Below are 17,046 nucleotides of genomic sequence, written 5' to 3' on the forward strand. Positions count from 1 at the left end.
AGTGAATGAGTTAATTACGATTAAAAAATGTAATCAACTGACAGTCCTAATATATAAACAGTGTATGCATGTATGTATATGTGTGCACATGTGTTTATATGCAGTACGACATGGGCATCAAATTACGTTTAAGTTGCATAAAAAAAATACACACACACATTAAAGCATTGAATTGGATTTAATGATACCTGCAGAAATCATATAATCGAAAAGGAAGCTTGTGGCATCTATAGACAGTTACTGTATAAATAGATGAATAAATGCAGGTCCAGAAAGTAAAAACCCTGAAACAGCCACAGATGCTGCTTTACCTGCCAGTTAAGTAGAAACACCTGTGGGCTAAGGCCAATCTATGGCAGGGTTTTACTTTCTTGACCTGGATTTGCCATGTGTGGTTATAAGCCTTATTGGAGGGTGTCAATTACTTTCGTGTTATTGATTATTTGTGGTAGGGCTCGGTCTATTAATCTTGTATTTCCTATTGTACGGTGCATCATTATTGTTTCAGAATTTCAAGTTACTGAACACTGAACTGCATTCACTTTTTCTCAGTTCCATGAAAACTGGAGTAAACTGATGGAGTGGTTGGATGAATCAGAGAAGACGCTGGACTCTGAGGTGGAAATTGCCAATGAGCCAGACAAAATCAAGAAGCAGCTGTCGCAGCACAAGGTGAGCCGTGACAGCGAGTATCGGCATTCGTACGACGGCTTGAAGCTATTGAAAAAGTGCTTCAATTTGACCTTGGAAAGGATGAAGGAACCTCGTTGAATGAACAGTCATGTGGACAAAAAAGTATATTTAGACATCTGAACAATGGCACAGATATCTAACAGACCGCATTTATGTGCTTTCACTCAGAGAGAATAAGGGGTGGGAACATTCTCAGTAAACCTATTCAGATGTATTACAGTATAGTGCATACATTAGTCACGGTTGCGATTCTATCGCAGGCTACATAATCCCTCTTCTGCACTGGTGCGCGGGCAGATTGTGTTAATCCCGTCATAATACTGGGATAGAGCAAATGTATTTGGGGTGGCCGTGCTTTGGGATACTTTTAATCTCTTTGGAGCTGTGGCTCTTGAGTTTTGACCCATTTTTGGTTTCCCGTACAGAATGGCATGTTACTTATTAGAATGCATACACATGCAGATTAAGGTAATATCTGAGTTGCCCTCAGTGAGAAGATTAGGAAGGCTCATAAAAATTGTGCCAAACAGGTCAAGCAAATGACTGACTGTGGTGACTGACCCCTGATAAGACAAGATGAAAGTCTTAACAACTGTAACCCTATGCATGCAAACACATAGGCTAGCTACCATTGCAATACAATTCCTGCATAATATCTATATGGATTTCGTACACACAGGAATTCCAGAAGGCTTTGGGCAGTAAGCACTCGGTGTATGATACCACCTCGCGCACTGGACGAGCCCTCAAGGACAAGACCGCACTTCAGGATGATAACCAGAAACTGGACGACATGCTGAGCGAACTGAGGGACAAATGGGACACTGTTTGTGGAAAGTCCATAGAGAGGTAAAGTCACACAGGGTTTCATTTGGAACAGATTTTGGACATCTCAAGATGAGATAAAAATTGTATCGCCTTTTTTAATGCTCAGAAAAACTATGACAGAATAAATATAAGTTGAATACACCTATGCATTTCTAGTTATTCCACTTTTCAGTTTAGCCTTAGAATGCTTGCATAGCTTGGTATGTCGTTGATGATATGTGCATGTTCCTGCAGGCAAAACAAGCTGGAGGAGGCGCTGCTGTTCTCCGGCCAGTTCAAAGACGCTTTGCAGGCTCTCATCGACTGGCTGTACAGAGTGGAGCCTCAGATGGCCGAAGACCAGCCAGTTCATGGAGACATCGACCTGATTTTGAACCTGATTGACAACCACAAGGTCCAAACAAACTCATCTATTATAGCTATTTTATTGTATCGCAATAGAAAACATATTGTAGAAATAGATGAATAAACAGGCTTGGTATTGTATTACCACTCTATTGAGCTGTATGACGCTCTCTCTCCAGCCGTGTTGTGTGGGAAATACACGCCTTTATGTGCCAGAGGCGCTATGTCAATAGCAAAAGCAGCACAACAATGGCTCTTTGTTGCACTGGCAAATACTCTGTTAAAAGACTAATTGAATGTATGCCTAAAGCAACTTTATATGGCAGAAAAGATAAATGTGTTACAAAAATAAAAACACATTTCAAAATTAAAAGTCTAATGAACACACTTATCCAACATTAAACCCTCTACACTGCAGTGATGCCGGTAATTGTGCAAAATGTGCCCATTTTCAGGTAACGATGTGTTCCTATTTCCTGTCAAGTATTCTGACTACAGTTTAGTTACTCTTCCAATATAATTAAAAGTTACTTTGAAAAAATAGTATTGCTGCTAAATGCAAAAATAACTATATAGAACAGAGAATATAAATCAAAACTTGAAACTTGAATATGGTGAAAGGCATTGTGGGAGTATTTAAATTCACTTACAGTATGAGGAAGTGACATCATCGTTTTCAGTGCATTGACTACAATCAGGGGATTTGTGTTTTTGAGTTTGTCAGCTAAAAACAAAAATGTTCAGGTTTATTGCACACTCTGTGTTGTGTAGTTATGGAGCTTCAATAACACTACGTTAACAAACAACAACAAAAAAACAGGGAACGCAGCGCGTTATGCATTCAAGTTTATAAAGAGAAAGTCACACCAGATTGTGTAAGTGAAAGAAGTCTCAAAATGATCGTCATTATAAATGTTAATTTATAATGTTATTAATGTTACAACATTAATAGTTAAACATGTCAAGTAAAAGGACTGCCTTTAAATTTAAAAATGAATTGATGTTAAGTGAAGTCTAGAAAGTTTCAAGAGGCCGAGCAAAGTTTCTTTTTAGTTTATTTATTTATTTATTATTATTATTAACAAAAAAAGCCCATTTACATTACGTGAAATCCATAAAAGTCCCAATTTTTTCAATTAAAATAATTATGTTAAGTCAAAAAGCTTGTCTTTATTTTATTTTTTAAAATAAAAGCAACAGCTAATTTTATTCTGGAAGGATAACTAATAAAAAAAAAAAAGTACTTCCAATTAAGTGGTAAAACCTGGTGTCATTTTTATGTTCAGCATGGTTGTCAGTATTTGCTGAATCGAGCTGTTAAAGTTAAATTGAACCAACAAATTAGTTTTTCATTAAAATAAATATTCTCAAATTTTATGACCTAGTCGAACTTAAAACAGTACAGATAATGTATAAAGTATACAATAACCAACTTTGCCAGAGTTTACAGAAGTTGTTTGAAATCAAAGAGGGCTGCTGCTATGTTTTAAAGGGCACAAGTGACTTTAAAAAAAACAATGATAAGAACTAAAACAAAGCAAATGTATGTTTCTGTTAAAGGGGTTAATCTGTGGAACAATTATGAAACTGAATTGAAACACTGAATTACTTGCTATGTTTAAAAAGAGGTTTAAAAATATAGTGCTACGAAAATATATAAATCAGGTATAAATATAAATTGATCATATTGTGATTAGATTAATTGTATATGTAGGGCTTTATTTTATCTTTTACTTTTTTTTGCGTACGCGTTTATAACTTGCACTAATATTTGTAACGTGCATGTTGTGTTTATTTTCCATTCTTTTTTCTTTCCTTCATTTCCTTCTTTTTTCTATTTTAATGATACATTATTAAATATACTAACTTATAGTACATTATCATGATGTAAGTTAGTGGGAGTAGGACTAGGTAAGTTCTTGTATTTCTTTATTCCTACTCCTTTTGAACATATGCATTCTGACCTTGCTGATCCTTCTTTTCCTTTTTGGCTTTTATTTTCTTTCTTTATTGCATGTTCAATGTTCAATAAACCAAACCACAGTAACTTAGAATTTAACTTTTAAAATCAAGTAATCAGTAAAGTAGCTAAGTTACTTTTTTAATCAAGTAATCATTAAAGTAACTTAAGTTTTTTAGGGCACTACAATTAAGTTTTATTTAACTTTTTAGTTGAATTTGCCTCTTTTTAGGTACAGTGTTAATGTTCACACTGTTTATGATGTTACAGTGACTTGCAGCAATATTATCTTGATGAACACTTAACACATCTCACCTTAATGCAATGCAGTTTTATACTACTGCAAACTACAACCACAATAATGAAGAAGCCGTTGTGTTTTGCCCTTTGCTGCATGTTTGAGCTCATGTCCATGTCATGTCCTTCATTCACTTGTACTGCACTGCAGGTTTTCCAGAAGGAGCTGGGAAAGCGGACGGTCAGCGTCCAGGCCCTCAAACGCTCGGCCAGGGAGCTGATTGACAGCAGTCACGCTGACTCGTCCTGGGTCAAAGTCCAGATGCAGGAGCTGAGCACTCGTTGGGAGACCGTGTGCAACCTGTCGGTGTCCAAGCAGGCGCGTCTGGAGCAGGCCCTGTGCCAGGCTGAGGAGTTTCACTCCACCGTTCACATCCTGCTGGAGTGGCTGGCTGAGGCCGAGCAGAGTTTGCGTTTCCATGGCAGCCTGCCTGACGACGAAGAGGCTCTACGCGCGCTCATTGAACAGCACAAGGCAAGCTGTGCTAATACTTACATGTTTTTCCACTTTTGCTTCTGATTTGTCAAAATGATCTTGTTGCAAATCTTAACTCATTCAAACCCAAAAACGTGTAAAAAAACATTTTTAATACTTTGTCCTTCACTCCCAAAAACTTATTTACATGTTTTTTTTATGTTTTGTTGTTGTTTTTTTATGCAAGAGCATACAGAAGGCTTTGATGCAGCTTCTGCCATGATGTGGTGGCTTAAAGCAATGGTAGTTATTACAAAAAACGGCCAGCAGGTGGCAGCAGGGTATAAGAGTTCAGCAAGGGCCATGTTGCAACAAGCTTTTTGTGTCAGTGTTTAAGAATTATTGTTAAGAATCTGAATACGGAAACAGATACAAATACACTGATGAAAGAAGAGACTCTAATCTTTCCTTTGGTAGGTTCCATGTTTTTATAGCAATAGAACACAGTATTCTGTGGGCCTTGCAAATTCAGTCAAAATCCAGTAAAACAACCGGGATCGAAGGGGGGTTGGTTCAGTGTAAATGGCTGGCCGTGAATGAGTTAATGTCGTTCTGTCTTCTTTGAAGGAGTTCATGAAAAAACTGGAGGAAAAGCGAGCTGCTGTGAATAAAGCCACCAGCCTGGGCGAGGCTATTCTGAGCATCTGCCACCCTGACTCCATTACAACCATCAAACACTGGAACACAATCATTAAAGCCCGGTTTGAAGAGGTAAATGAAAAGAATTGTTGCCTTTTTTTTGTGAAAGTTCCTAGTTTTCCTGTTTCTCTTGTAGGTGCAAGCCTGGGCCAGGCAGCACCAGCAGCGACTGTCCGCAGCTCTCAGCGAGTTCTTAACTACTCAAGAGCTGCTGGAGAACCTGCTGACTTGGCTGCAATGGGCCGAGTCTAACCTGAGTGACAAAGACAAGGAAGTCCTACCGCAGGAGATCCATGAAGTCAAAAGTCTCATAGCAGAACACCAGGTAAGGGAAATCTTTTTTTCTAAACGTGGGATGGACTGATCCTGATGCAATAATTACTTGAACTAATTCACTGCCAGCCCAGTTAAAATTAAACTTTGACGTCTATAACCGTCAATGGCAGTGAATGAGTTAAAAGCAAAACACCTTCCACAAATGTCCATGAATAATGTTTCCGTTTTCGTGTGAAACTTGTGCTTGACACTTTCCACTTCCACTCAGCGGAGGTACCTAGAAACATTCTTTTATTATTATCCTGCAGTCTTTTATGGAGGAAATGACCAGGAAGCAACCAGATGTTGACAAAATCACAAAGACACACAAAAGGAAGGCAGTTCTGGAACCTCAGATCCACTCTCAGATCCCTGTGCTGGACAAAGGAAGAGCTGGAAGTATGTATTCCACAATTAAGCTTCCCAAAGCACGACCTGAGCCATCTGGCAAGTGATGAGTCACTGAAGAGTGACTCAACATACTCATTGTGTTCACTTTGGCATCTGGACTGATGTCATCACCGACATATCCAAGGCTCCAAAAATTTTCGATCCACTTGTTAAGGTTTTTGTTTTTTCGCTTCCAGGAAAACGTTCTCCCACTCAAACCATGTATGCGTCAGCGACGCAAGCACCCATCGAAACCAAGAACCCACGTGTCAACCTGCTGGTCAGTAAGTGGCAGCACGTGTGGCTGCTGGCTCTGGACAGGAGGAGGACACTCAACGATGCTTTGGACAGATTGGAGGAGGTAACACCTGCTCGCTGTCATCTTTTGGGTGTTTTGGATCAAGTAGAAGGATGAAGATTTAATTGAAACGTCCATTTATTTAGTCACGTATAATCACTCTTTGTGTCCAGTTGAAAGAGTTTGCCAACTTTGACTTTGACGTGTGGCGGAAGCGCTACATGCGCTGGATGAACCACAAAAAGTCTCGCGTCATGGACTTCTTCCGGCGCATTGACAAGGATCAGGATGGCAAAGTCACACGACAGGAGTTCATTGAGGGCATCCTGTCCTCCAGTAAGTGGATGCACTCAACATCTTTGGCTGTGTTCGGAATTGCAAATTCGCGAGTTGTGGCGTCAAAATATCTGATGCACTGTATGTATATGTAGAGCGGCACATCGTAACATGGGAGGTCATATAGTGCCTTGTTTGTATGCATTTTGTAAAATACACTTAAAAAACAACCACTGTTGTTTTCTTAAGATGGAACCTAGGGGCAGCAGCTACAATGAAAACAGCAGAGGCCCCAGAATTTTACCTTGTGGAACACCATATGTTCTGTTATACATGTGAATTCATATTAAACATATTGGTCCGACTACTATTGTTTTCCACTATATAAAATCCTTATCTAGTGACGAGTGACTAGGGAATAAGAGATTGTTATTGCTATTCCCATCGAGCAGAATTCTGATGTTAACATTTTTGATTGTGTACCCTCAGAATTCCCCACGAGTCGACTGGAGATGAGCGCTGTGGCGGACATATTTGACCGGGACGGTGACGGCTACATTGACTACTACGAGTTTGTCGCGGCTCTTCATCCCAACAAGGACGCTTACAAACCTCTGACAGATGCCGACAAGATTGAAGATGAGGTAACAACAACTTTGATACTTTATTTAAATCTATACAATTATTGAGTTGTGTTTAAAATGAAATATTGAATGGAGTTTTTAACTTCCAATTTTTCATCCAATATCAAATGGCTACTATACAGATAAGCAATTAGTTTGTAATTTGTTTATGGTAGACGTTCATTTTTTTCAAATGAAGAGGAACGTTTTCTTGGATTGCAGCGCCATCTGCTGGATGTGGGCACTGGTCTGAAGGCTACCAATCTATATATATATATATATATATATATATATATATATATATATATATATATATATATATATATATATATATATATTACTGTATAAAACCAAGCATTAATTAATTAATATTTTTTACTTTTTTAGGTGACGCGTCAAGTTGCCAAATGCAAATGTCCAAAACGCTTCCAAGTGGAGCAAATTGGTGCCAACAAGTACAGGGTAAGCAGAATTGAACCTGCAAGACACACAATCTACAATACATATGGAAGACATACGAACATACTAAAAGACATAGGATATTGGACATTAAAATTTCCTTAAGGTAGGATTGTAAACCCAAATTGTAATGTGCAATGCTAACAAGATTTTTTCTTCTTACTGTTCTTCACACCACCAGTTTTACCTTGGAAACCAGGTACATGTTGGTGTTGTTGTGCTCCTTCTCTGTGCTTCTGTGCCTTTAAGAAAGGGCCTTTTCATGCCCCATGTTTGCTTTCCAATTAACACTCTGCCCAGTTTCTTGGCTGGTGGTTGAAAACTGGAACTCAGAAGCAGTAAAAAGAACTTTGGTCATTATATTTGATGCCATAGAGGTTATTCTTGCTCTAAATCATTAGATTCAAAGAATTAACCCCTGTTTTCTCAGGAAAACAACTAAAGGGTCATTCGGTGAAAAGGTTAAGTTACCTCAGCATACTCCAAAAATAATGGTATATTTAGAATCCCTGTTGAATTTTCTTTCCAGCAATACTTTTCTTTTGAAAATTTGGCCCAGTAATTTCTGATATATTGGCTTCCGTGCCCATTTTTGATGAAACCTGACAAATTTGGGAAGCCCTTATCTCCCAAACCGCTGGTGCGGTGTCATTAAAATTTTGGATTTGGTGTTGTAAGTTCATAATAAACAAATAAAACAAGTTTCGACCAACAATGAGATGCTCTGTGAAATTGACCCAGGTTGGGTTGTATTTACTTTATTAATAAAATTTGCAATTATGTAAAATAAGCAATTAGGCCTACATTGTGCAGTGGTTTAGTTTCACACCAAAATAACAACTTGAGGAAGTTAACCCAAATAGTTTCTTGACACTCCCTTACCAAAAAGTAGTATACATCAAGTACATAATATATAATATACTTACGTATACATAAGTTTATTATTATCCTTGTGTACTTATTCTTGTACTAAAAGTAAACTTTTAAGTTAACTCCTTGGGACTAAATTGGAACATCTTAGTACACTTAAAAGCCTACTTAAGTATATTTTCAAGTATACTTTATAGTATATTAAGAATACTTTGTGGTACACTTTTGTCCACAGTTTAGTTTACGGCAAAGTGATGAATTGACAGGGATTGAACCAGCGAACACTGGTACTAAAGGTAGCAACTTTAACCTCTAGGCTATCCAGCCACATGATGTTTAGGGCTTTATAAATAAATGTAGCCTATACTTTTGGCTCCTTAGCGAGTGCTAAGTATATACTATGTAAACTTTTTGTATATGTTTTAGTATTTTACTATATTTACTTGGTGCAGTATACTTCCAATAAGTACAAGAAAAGTAAACTGGAAGTATACTCTAATACTCTAAGTATACTAATTTTGAGTAAATCAAGCATACTTAAATAAACTTATTTTTGGTATGCTCTGTACAGCCCAGGCTAGTCTAATCACAGCATTCCAATTTGATTAATATTGCTTTGTGGAGAACAAGTGAAGCAGCAAAATCCACCTGTTTTTCTCCATATCGAGGGCCAGCCATTTTGTCACTTTCTGTCGACTGAATGTGACATCACATTTGCTCAGGGCTCAGGTAACGACCAATTAGGGCTCACCTGTTTTCTGAAGCTGTGCCTGAGCAACTGTGATGTCATTTGACAAAATGGCCGCCCCCTGAGATGGAGAATTTAACTCATATTCCACAAACACAATAGTAATCAGAATGTCGTTTAGACTGGTGGGGTGTTTGACCTGCAACTTAACAAGAGGGTTAATCAGCGATTGTCACATGTGCTAAGTTACTTTTGTGTCTAGAAAAACACTCACAAAGTAGCATAGTCCACTTTTGAGTTTCAGTTCCTATACTGTAAATGCGCTAAATATCATTTCAGCCCACTTTTCTATTGCTTATTCATCTGCTGGCCCCTTAGGAGAATTCAAGTGTGTGTGCTTGCGAGGCGCTTCAATTTCATGGGAATGTCTTACCACAACATTGGCTGATGCTTTTTTAAACTTTCTGTTTTTTTTATTTCATTCGGCCCTTTTTAAAAAACAAACAATTGCATGTTTAAATGTAAAATTCATGACAGCTATGGGTCACATTGTTGGAATATTGCTGGGTAGTGGAGCAGTGTTGTTATGTGTTCATGTCTCACCAAACAATGAATTGAATTAATTCTTTTGACAGTTTGGTCTGGTTCACTGCTTACATGACTCCCTAGTCGGCGATGAGACAATAGCAAACAGGGAAAATCAAAATCTAAGCCCTCACCTGCACGTTGCAGTTTTGGAAAGCTGTATCCTGGTAAATGGTTATTCTTCAAGTGTTTCTTGTGCCTTTTTTCCCTCCAGATTCATTACTCAATCTCCATCACGTTTAATGTATCTGATCACTAAAATCACCAGTGGCGTTGAATCATTTTGAGAATCATACCGATCGCAAGATTCTGTTCGTAATGAGATAAGATAAGCTAGCGTCAGGCACTCGGTCCAGGGTCATCAGTGTTTGCTCATGTTTGAGTGTCCCACTGTGATGGATTTCGACATTAGCAGATAGTTTGGTCCATTCCTCATGTGTGTCATTTGGCGCTAGCTGCCTTGGTTCTGCATCATTGTCAATGCATCTTGGATTGTACTAACGCAACGTGCGACAGCGTGCTCGAGTCGCAAGAGTTTGCTGTCTGTGCGTCCATCTGATTCTGATCTGAACAGAAAGCATGCGGCTGTGGTTTTCTTGTGTCAATCGTGCCAAATGCTCAAGGTCACATCCAAGTACCTCTGCCCATTTCCAAGTCTGGTTGAAGTGCTTAGGGAAGTTGTAGGTGAATTATAACCAAACACTGCCCCCCTGTGGCGTAAACTGGTATCTTCCTCAACTTACTCACCATCAAGCAGTAAACATAAATAAAAATCTTAAAATGTGGCAGGTTGTCCAAATATGGACATTATGATGATGAAATATTACCATCAGCAATACTGGCCCAGGTCAATTAGACACTAATGGAAGCCAAAGCAGTTGGACTGACCTTGAGCTGTTTGTGTTTGAGAATGAAAAAATAATGTTGTGTCCAAGTTTCGTTTGTGTAAAATCTTTGCAACACACAAAAGAAACAAGCTGATTCAAATTATTATTGATTCCAAAGTTGTGCATGCATGGCTCTTAATTCACACCCAAAAATAAGTGACGTCTGTTTCACGCTCAGTCTGGTTTCCAGTGTTGCTCAGGTTGAAAGCTGCAGTCTTCAAGTGCTCCCATTTTGAAATTCCTCCTCTCACTCCATCTCTCGCTTCAGTTTGGAGATTCCCAGCAGCTTCGCCTGGTGCGCATCCTGCGCAGCACCGTGATGGTGCGAGTGGGTGGAGGCTGGATGGCGCTGGATGAGTTCCTGGTGAAGAACGACCCCTGCCGAGGTGTGTTTCATAGCGCTACCAATCTACTTTGAAACCACACATTTGCATGTGGGAAAATGCGTTATGGTCCAAAGAAAGCAAGGTTGAACTTTTCAATACTTTTTATCACTAAAATAACTTTTCAGTGACACATGGTGGTGGCATTATCATGCTTTTTTTCTTCAACTGGAACTTAGTCAAGGTGAAGGGAATTATGAAGAGTTCCATGTTACCACAAAACCTTCAGGCTTTTTTAAATCATACATGTCACATTACATAAACATTAAAAACATTTCCTTTACAATAATGTGTTCTATGCAGCCCCACTAGTCTAAAGACAGTGTTTTCATTACTATTGTGTTTTTGGAAAATGGAATGAGCAGCAAATGAGTCCGTTTTTATCCATCTCACGGGGCGGCCATTAGATTATTTGCTGTTGACTGAAAATGGCATCACAGTCACTCAGGGCTCAGGTAACGACCAATCACGGCTCACCTTGCGAGCATCACATGATCAAGCTCAGGTAACGAGGTGAGCCGTGTGATTGGTCGTTACCAGAGCCCTGAGCAACTGTGATGTCATTTTCAGTGGACAGCAAGTGACAAAATGGCCCCCTAAGGTAGGAAAAAACAGGGTATAATTTGCTGCTTAATTCATATTCCACAAAGAAATCCGTGTTTAGACTAAATCTGGCATTTGGACAGGTTTGAAGAGGGGTGTGTAGACTTTTTTTATATCCAGTGTATATGCAAACCTAGCCTTATGTTCTTTTCTTGTTTCTGTCCTGCTGCTCAACACCCTTCATCATTTCTTCTAGTTCATCACCACGGGAGCAAAATGTTGCGCTCAGAATCAAACTCGTCGATTACTCAGTCTCCTATAGGTTGGCAAATCTCACACTTTCTCTCCCTGCTCCATGAACCCACCAGTGGTATGTCTGTCCGCACATCGCAGTGTGTGCTACTTGTGTCGGGCCCATGAGTGTGTGCGGGTGTACTGTACGCACCTTGGTGTTGATGCATGTGGTTGTTTGGTGTGGTCGCATCGCCTTCTGGGGCGTCTTTTTTTCGGCCAAGCTTCTTTTGCAGCTTTTACTTGGATCAAACAAACAGGAAATGGAAAACGTGTGAGGAAAAAAAAAAGACTTGGAAAAAAATGACACACTGTTTACTGACTTTGTTTGATAAGTTGAGTGGCACTGCATGCAATCACACTCAAGTTCGTTTTAACAATAATGGCGAAAGTGTTGTTGTTTTTTTAATAGAGAGAATATTTGTACACATTCGTGCATATACTCACTGGCCACAATATTAGGTACACCACCACAAAGCTACATCAAAATTTCTGTTTCATAACAGTCATTTACTGTATTTACGGGTGCATCTCAATAAATTAGAAGGTGTACAAGAGTCATAGTTGATTTATTTCAGTTTTTTCATTCCAAAAAATGAAACTCTCATGTACACCGATTCATTGGAAATGGGAAAATATTTTCAGAAGGCCAAATACTACCTAATTGCTACATAAAAATCTGTTTCAATTGTTTCTTATTTAATATTTAATTTTCTTATAATGGTGAATTTGGGGGTTTTGTTAACTGTACTTTAATATAATCATGAACTATTTCACGTACAGTATGTAGTCTGTGTGTTGCGAATGTAAATTGTCAGTTTTTTAATTGAACAATTTTAAAGTTTTCTAATTTATTGCGATGCCCCTATATAAAGCCCAATTTAGCCTAATTTAGCTTTGCAAAATAAGAAAAGCTCAAACATAACACACACAATCTTTAAAAATGAAAATAAAAGAATAAATATAGTATTATGATGACGAAAAGGAGACAAATTGTAGTGTGAGAGGCAGATTTAATGTTTTGATTACTGAACCTTATTTAGTTAGAGGAGACCAACATGTATATAATAAGCAAAGGATCTTTTCTTTAATTTTATAGTGCATTTCATACAAAAGGTAACTCAGTGTGATTTACATAGCTACAAAACAACATTTGAGACATTTAAAAAGCAAAAGAATTTAACACATTTAAAAGTGACATAGTCATACAAAAAAGTACTTGAAGTAAAGACGGCACAACAATATGATTTAGGAAAAAATGATTATAGAAATGACAATCATGGTAATCAAAGATATGAGAAAAACATTTTTTGTTTTTAATGTGGGCTTAAATGCATTTACACTTTAGGCTAACTTTACTTTACATGCAGCATAACAGCTAAATGTTGCTGCACCATGTTTGCTTTAATATGTGGGTTCCACTAATCTGCCGAACTCAGAGCCCTACGGGGTTTTTAATCCCATGAGCATTTCTTTTAAAATCTGTTCTATAAAGTTGGACGGAAAATTTGTGCTAGTGTACCTAATGAAGTGTCCTGTGCATATGAATGTGTTACGTTAAATGCAGAAGCTTCTTGAGTTAAAGTCGCAGTGCAGTAGAAATGTGCGACACGCGCATGCTATTTGATGTTGTTGGTTTCCATCAGTCACGTTCTTTGTCGTCATCAAATGTTTGCCACGTGAGACCTTCATCATCATCGCTTCCCTTTGAACGCAGAGCCTTTCAAAGTTGCTCATTTGTTGGCGCATCCTCTCTCTCTTTCAGCTAAAGGCAGGACCAACATGGAGCTGCGAGAGAAGTTCATAGTCCCCGAAGGCACCACGCAGGTGATGGCCAGCTTCCGCTACCGAGGCCGACGCTCTCGGCCCTCGTCGAGGGCGGCCTCGCCCAACAGGTCCATGTCCAGCCAAAGCTGCGTCATCCCGTCCAACCTGGCAGTGAACAGCACTCCCAAGGTGTGTGGGCGGGGCGCGGACTTGCTAGTTCGGCAACATCATCCATCTTTGTTCATTTCAATCATATTTGTTCCACATTATCATCATCATCTGCAGTTTATTCCCTCGTTGTTTTTGTTTAATCTTCTCTCCTGTCTCATTTGTCTTGTCGTATTTAATTTGTCATTCCGTATTTGTGTTGTTGATTTGCCATTGTTCCCCAGACGTGCCAACACATAAGCCGCAATTATGATAAGCCGTGGCTTACAAACATCAAACCCTCCACTGCCATTAAATCTTCCGACTCCTTTGAGAGCCCAGGTTCTTCTTCAGAGGTATTGTCAATGTGCAGAGCTTCCTGATTTAACCCAACTGGAATCGGCTACTAAATATATTTCCATCATCTGAACATTCGTTACAATAACATTAGTTACGAAACTACAGATTCCAGTTGGGTGTTGATTGGTCCTATAACCACTAACCATTTTGCACTTTGATTCTTACGAGGTTGACTTGTGCATCAGTGACTTTCTATGAACTATTCCAGGGATGGGCCACTTTAAATGCTGGAGGGTCGACCATTTTTAATCAGTGCTTTTGAGGGGCCACATAGGACCACACAGAAGTATTATGAAAATGCAATTTTAAATATGGACAAAATACATTCTCGCGGTTCGGGTACCCGCAGAAATTTTCCATTTTATACGGGATTCCCCCCCAGTCCCCCAATAATTTTTATGGGTTTGTTTAAAAAAAAAGTATTTATTAAAAAATATATATTATAATAATAAATAAATATATATATATATATATATATATATATATATATATATGAATATATACATATATATATATGAATATATATATATATATGCATACATATATATATATATATATATATGTGTATGTATATATGTATATACATGTATATATATGTATGTATATATATATGTGTATATATATGTATATATATGTATATATATATATATATATATATATGTAAATGTATATATATATATATATATATATATATATGCATGTGTATATATATATATATATATATATATATATATGCATGTGTATATATATATATATATATATATATATATATATATATATATATATATATATATATATATATATATTTGTATTAATTAATGGCTACTCAGAGTGTATTCGGGGCCGCATTAGGCCCGCGGGCCAACAGTTGCCCATCCCTGAACTATTCTTTAAGCAAACAACACACTAACAACATGGTTTCTGCTTTAATACTTATTTTTTCAATGAAGGTTCAAACTAACTCTATGAATCCAGATCGTCGACAGAATAATAACTGACTGTAAATATTTCTTGTCTTTTTCAGACAACGCCAGTTCAAGGCAGCAAGTTGCGTCTTCCAGGCTACTTGTCGGGAAAAGGATTTCAGTCAAGCGAGGAGGGAACGCTAATCAACGCTGCTGTGCTCAAAGCTCGGGGGCAGATGCTAGGCGGTGAGTAGACCTATTAGTTAGAGGGTTTCCTCCAGAAAACGTGCTAAGCCTGGTCGTCAGGGACGTACAGGGAACAAAATTGGTCCCAGGAAAATATTTGGACATTTTGCCCGACGAAGGAGGAAAAAAAAAAAAGCCTTGCTGGCCCGCCAGGCCTATAAAGCATTAGGGGAAACCCTGGTTGGAATATTACATCTCAAAATGAAATCAAAAGAAAAGTTCATTTTGCCCAATACACCTGGGCCTGTGATTGAAGAAAAAAACAAAAAAATAACTTTACCGAACCCTTTCAGAATCGAGGAAATGCTCGAGCCGACCCGGGAGCAAAGCGGGAAGCCGAGGCAGCAGTCGTCGAGGCAGCGACGCCTCTGACTTCGACATCTCAGACATCCAGTCGGTGTGCTCGGACGCATCGGAGACGGTCGGAGACGGCGCGCGGACGACGCCGCGTTCGGTGTCCCGCCAGCACGGAGGGAAGCCCTCCAAGATCCCCACACCGCAGAGAAGAAGCACTCCCACGAGCAAACTTGCCAAGGGATCCCAGCGATAGTCTTGAGAACAAAAACATGCCACAAACACTGGAATTATCTAAGTTAAGACTGCAAATGTGCTGAGTGTTATTTAAATTGTTGCTGAGTTGTAAAATATTCCTTTTGAGAGGCAATATGATTGAATCGTACGCGTGAATGGAATGTTGATGGCCTTGTGTATTTGTTTTTAATGTATTTTATTTTTGGTGAAAATGTCCAATGTTTTTTTATCGTATTTTATTTGAGCCTGTCAAGGTTTGATGGTCTCTTGGAAATAGCGCTCGAGAGAAGTTACTGAATGTACTTTTGTCATGTATGTGCTCTGGACTTTGGAGTAGCATCACGCCACCGTGTGTGTGTGTGTGTGTGTGTGTGTGTGTGTGTGTGTGTGTGTGTGTGTGTGTGTGCGTGTGTGCGCGCGTGTGTGTGTGACCGCAAATAATTATTTATTAAAGTGCTAACAATGTACTTTCAAGGGCAATGCAATCTAACTATGGTAAGCACTGCGGAAACCTTTAACACTATTACAAGTAGCAGAGACCTTGCATTCACAAAAGTCGTCTGTTTGCGGACGACTTCGCAGCAACATGTGAGCCCCTTCACGTTGACATTCTCTGTGTAGGCATGTCGCTTTATTTCAGTTGTTACTGTATCATTATTACTTTGTAATAAACCTGCTTGCACAAAGCTACCACAAACTGACTTAGACTTGCCCATTGAGAGTTGTCATTCGTCTCTGAAGTCTTTTTATACTCAGGCAGTATGTATGTTGATGCTTGTTGCAAGTATTTAATTAGGATTACTGTATTTAATATTTTTAAAGTATTTAATAAATAATGACATGTTTTTCTTCATTGATTTCTTAATTTAGTAACACTCACTGCCATTGACAGCTGAGGATGCCAAATATATACAGGAACTAGAAGGGCTGTCAGTGAATGAGTATATAAATCCCAACCATACTCCGGGTGGCCTGTTGATTGAAAAAAAATAAATGAAAAAAAAAAAATGTATATATATAGTAATATCACCAATGACCACTAGTGGAAAAAAATTATGAAAAAAAATAATATATATATATAGTAATATCACCAATGACCACTAGATGGCAGACATGTCTTAGTCACATTTACAATGGTTCTTCTACTGCCCCATACTACAACATGAGTAGGCCTGATATTTGTGTATTTGGAATTAAATGCAGGACAAACATCGTACAGTACAGTACAGTACAGTACCTCAATAA

The 17,046-nt window shown here is 38.5% G+C and overlaps 1 protein-coding gene across 24 annotated transcripts in view; it reads left to right on the plus strand.

Moving 5' to 3' along the window:
• The window catches only part of dst (dystonin), a 113,155-nt gene extending 96,653 nt beyond the window's left edge, over positions 1 to 16,502 (plus strand). For 8 of the 24 annotated variants that reach the window (XM_077581804.1, XM_077581806.1, XM_077581817.1 and 5 more), the window contains 19 exons: positions 553 to 672; positions 1,373 to 1,542; positions 1,756 to 1,915; positions 4,275 to 4,598; positions 5,166 to 5,309; positions 5,374 to 5,562; positions 5,822 to 5,951; positions 6,140 to 6,303; positions 6,414 to 6,576; positions 7,006 to 7,160; positions 7,527 to 7,601; positions 7,780 to 7,797; positions 9,792 to 9,908; positions 10,897 to 11,014; positions 11,811 to 11,924; positions 13,611 to 13,801; positions 14,005 to 14,115; positions 15,144 to 15,270; positions 15,564 to 16,502. In XM_077581804.1, coding sequence (XP_077437930.1) covers positions 553 to 672; positions 1,373 to 1,542; positions 1,756 to 1,915; positions 4,275 to 4,598; positions 5,166 to 5,309; positions 5,374 to 5,562; positions 5,822 to 5,951; positions 6,140 to 6,303; positions 6,414 to 6,576; positions 7,006 to 7,160; positions 7,527 to 7,601; positions 7,780 to 7,797; positions 9,792 to 9,908; positions 10,897 to 11,014; positions 11,811 to 11,924; positions 13,611 to 13,801; positions 14,005 to 14,115; positions 15,144 to 15,270; positions 15,564 to 15,820 — 2,847 coding nt within the window. In that variant the 3' untranslated portion in view covers positions 15,821 to 16,502. The remainder of the gene's footprint in view (positions 1 to 552; positions 673 to 1,372; positions 1,543 to 1,755; positions 1,916 to 4,274; positions 4,599 to 5,165; positions 5,310 to 5,373; positions 5,563 to 5,821; positions 5,952 to 6,139; positions 6,304 to 6,413; positions 6,577 to 7,005; positions 7,161 to 7,526; positions 7,602 to 7,779; positions 7,798 to 9,791; positions 9,909 to 10,896; positions 11,015 to 11,810; positions 11,925 to 13,610; positions 13,802 to 14,004; positions 14,116 to 15,143; positions 15,271 to 15,563) is intronic. The other 16 variants (XM_077581816.1, XM_077581826.1, XM_077581822.1 and 13 more) reach the window with 9 other exon arrangements.
• Positions 16,503 to 17,046: the final 544 nt, after the last annotated feature.

Source organism: Vanacampus margaritifer, chromosome 12 (assembly GCF_051991255.1).
Source record: "Vanacampus margaritifer isolate UIUO_Vmar chromosome 12, RoL_Vmar_1.0, whole genome shotgun sequence".
Lineage (NCBI taxonomy): Eukaryota > Metazoa > Chordata > Actinopteri > Syngnathiformes > Syngnathidae > Vanacampus > Vanacampus margaritifer.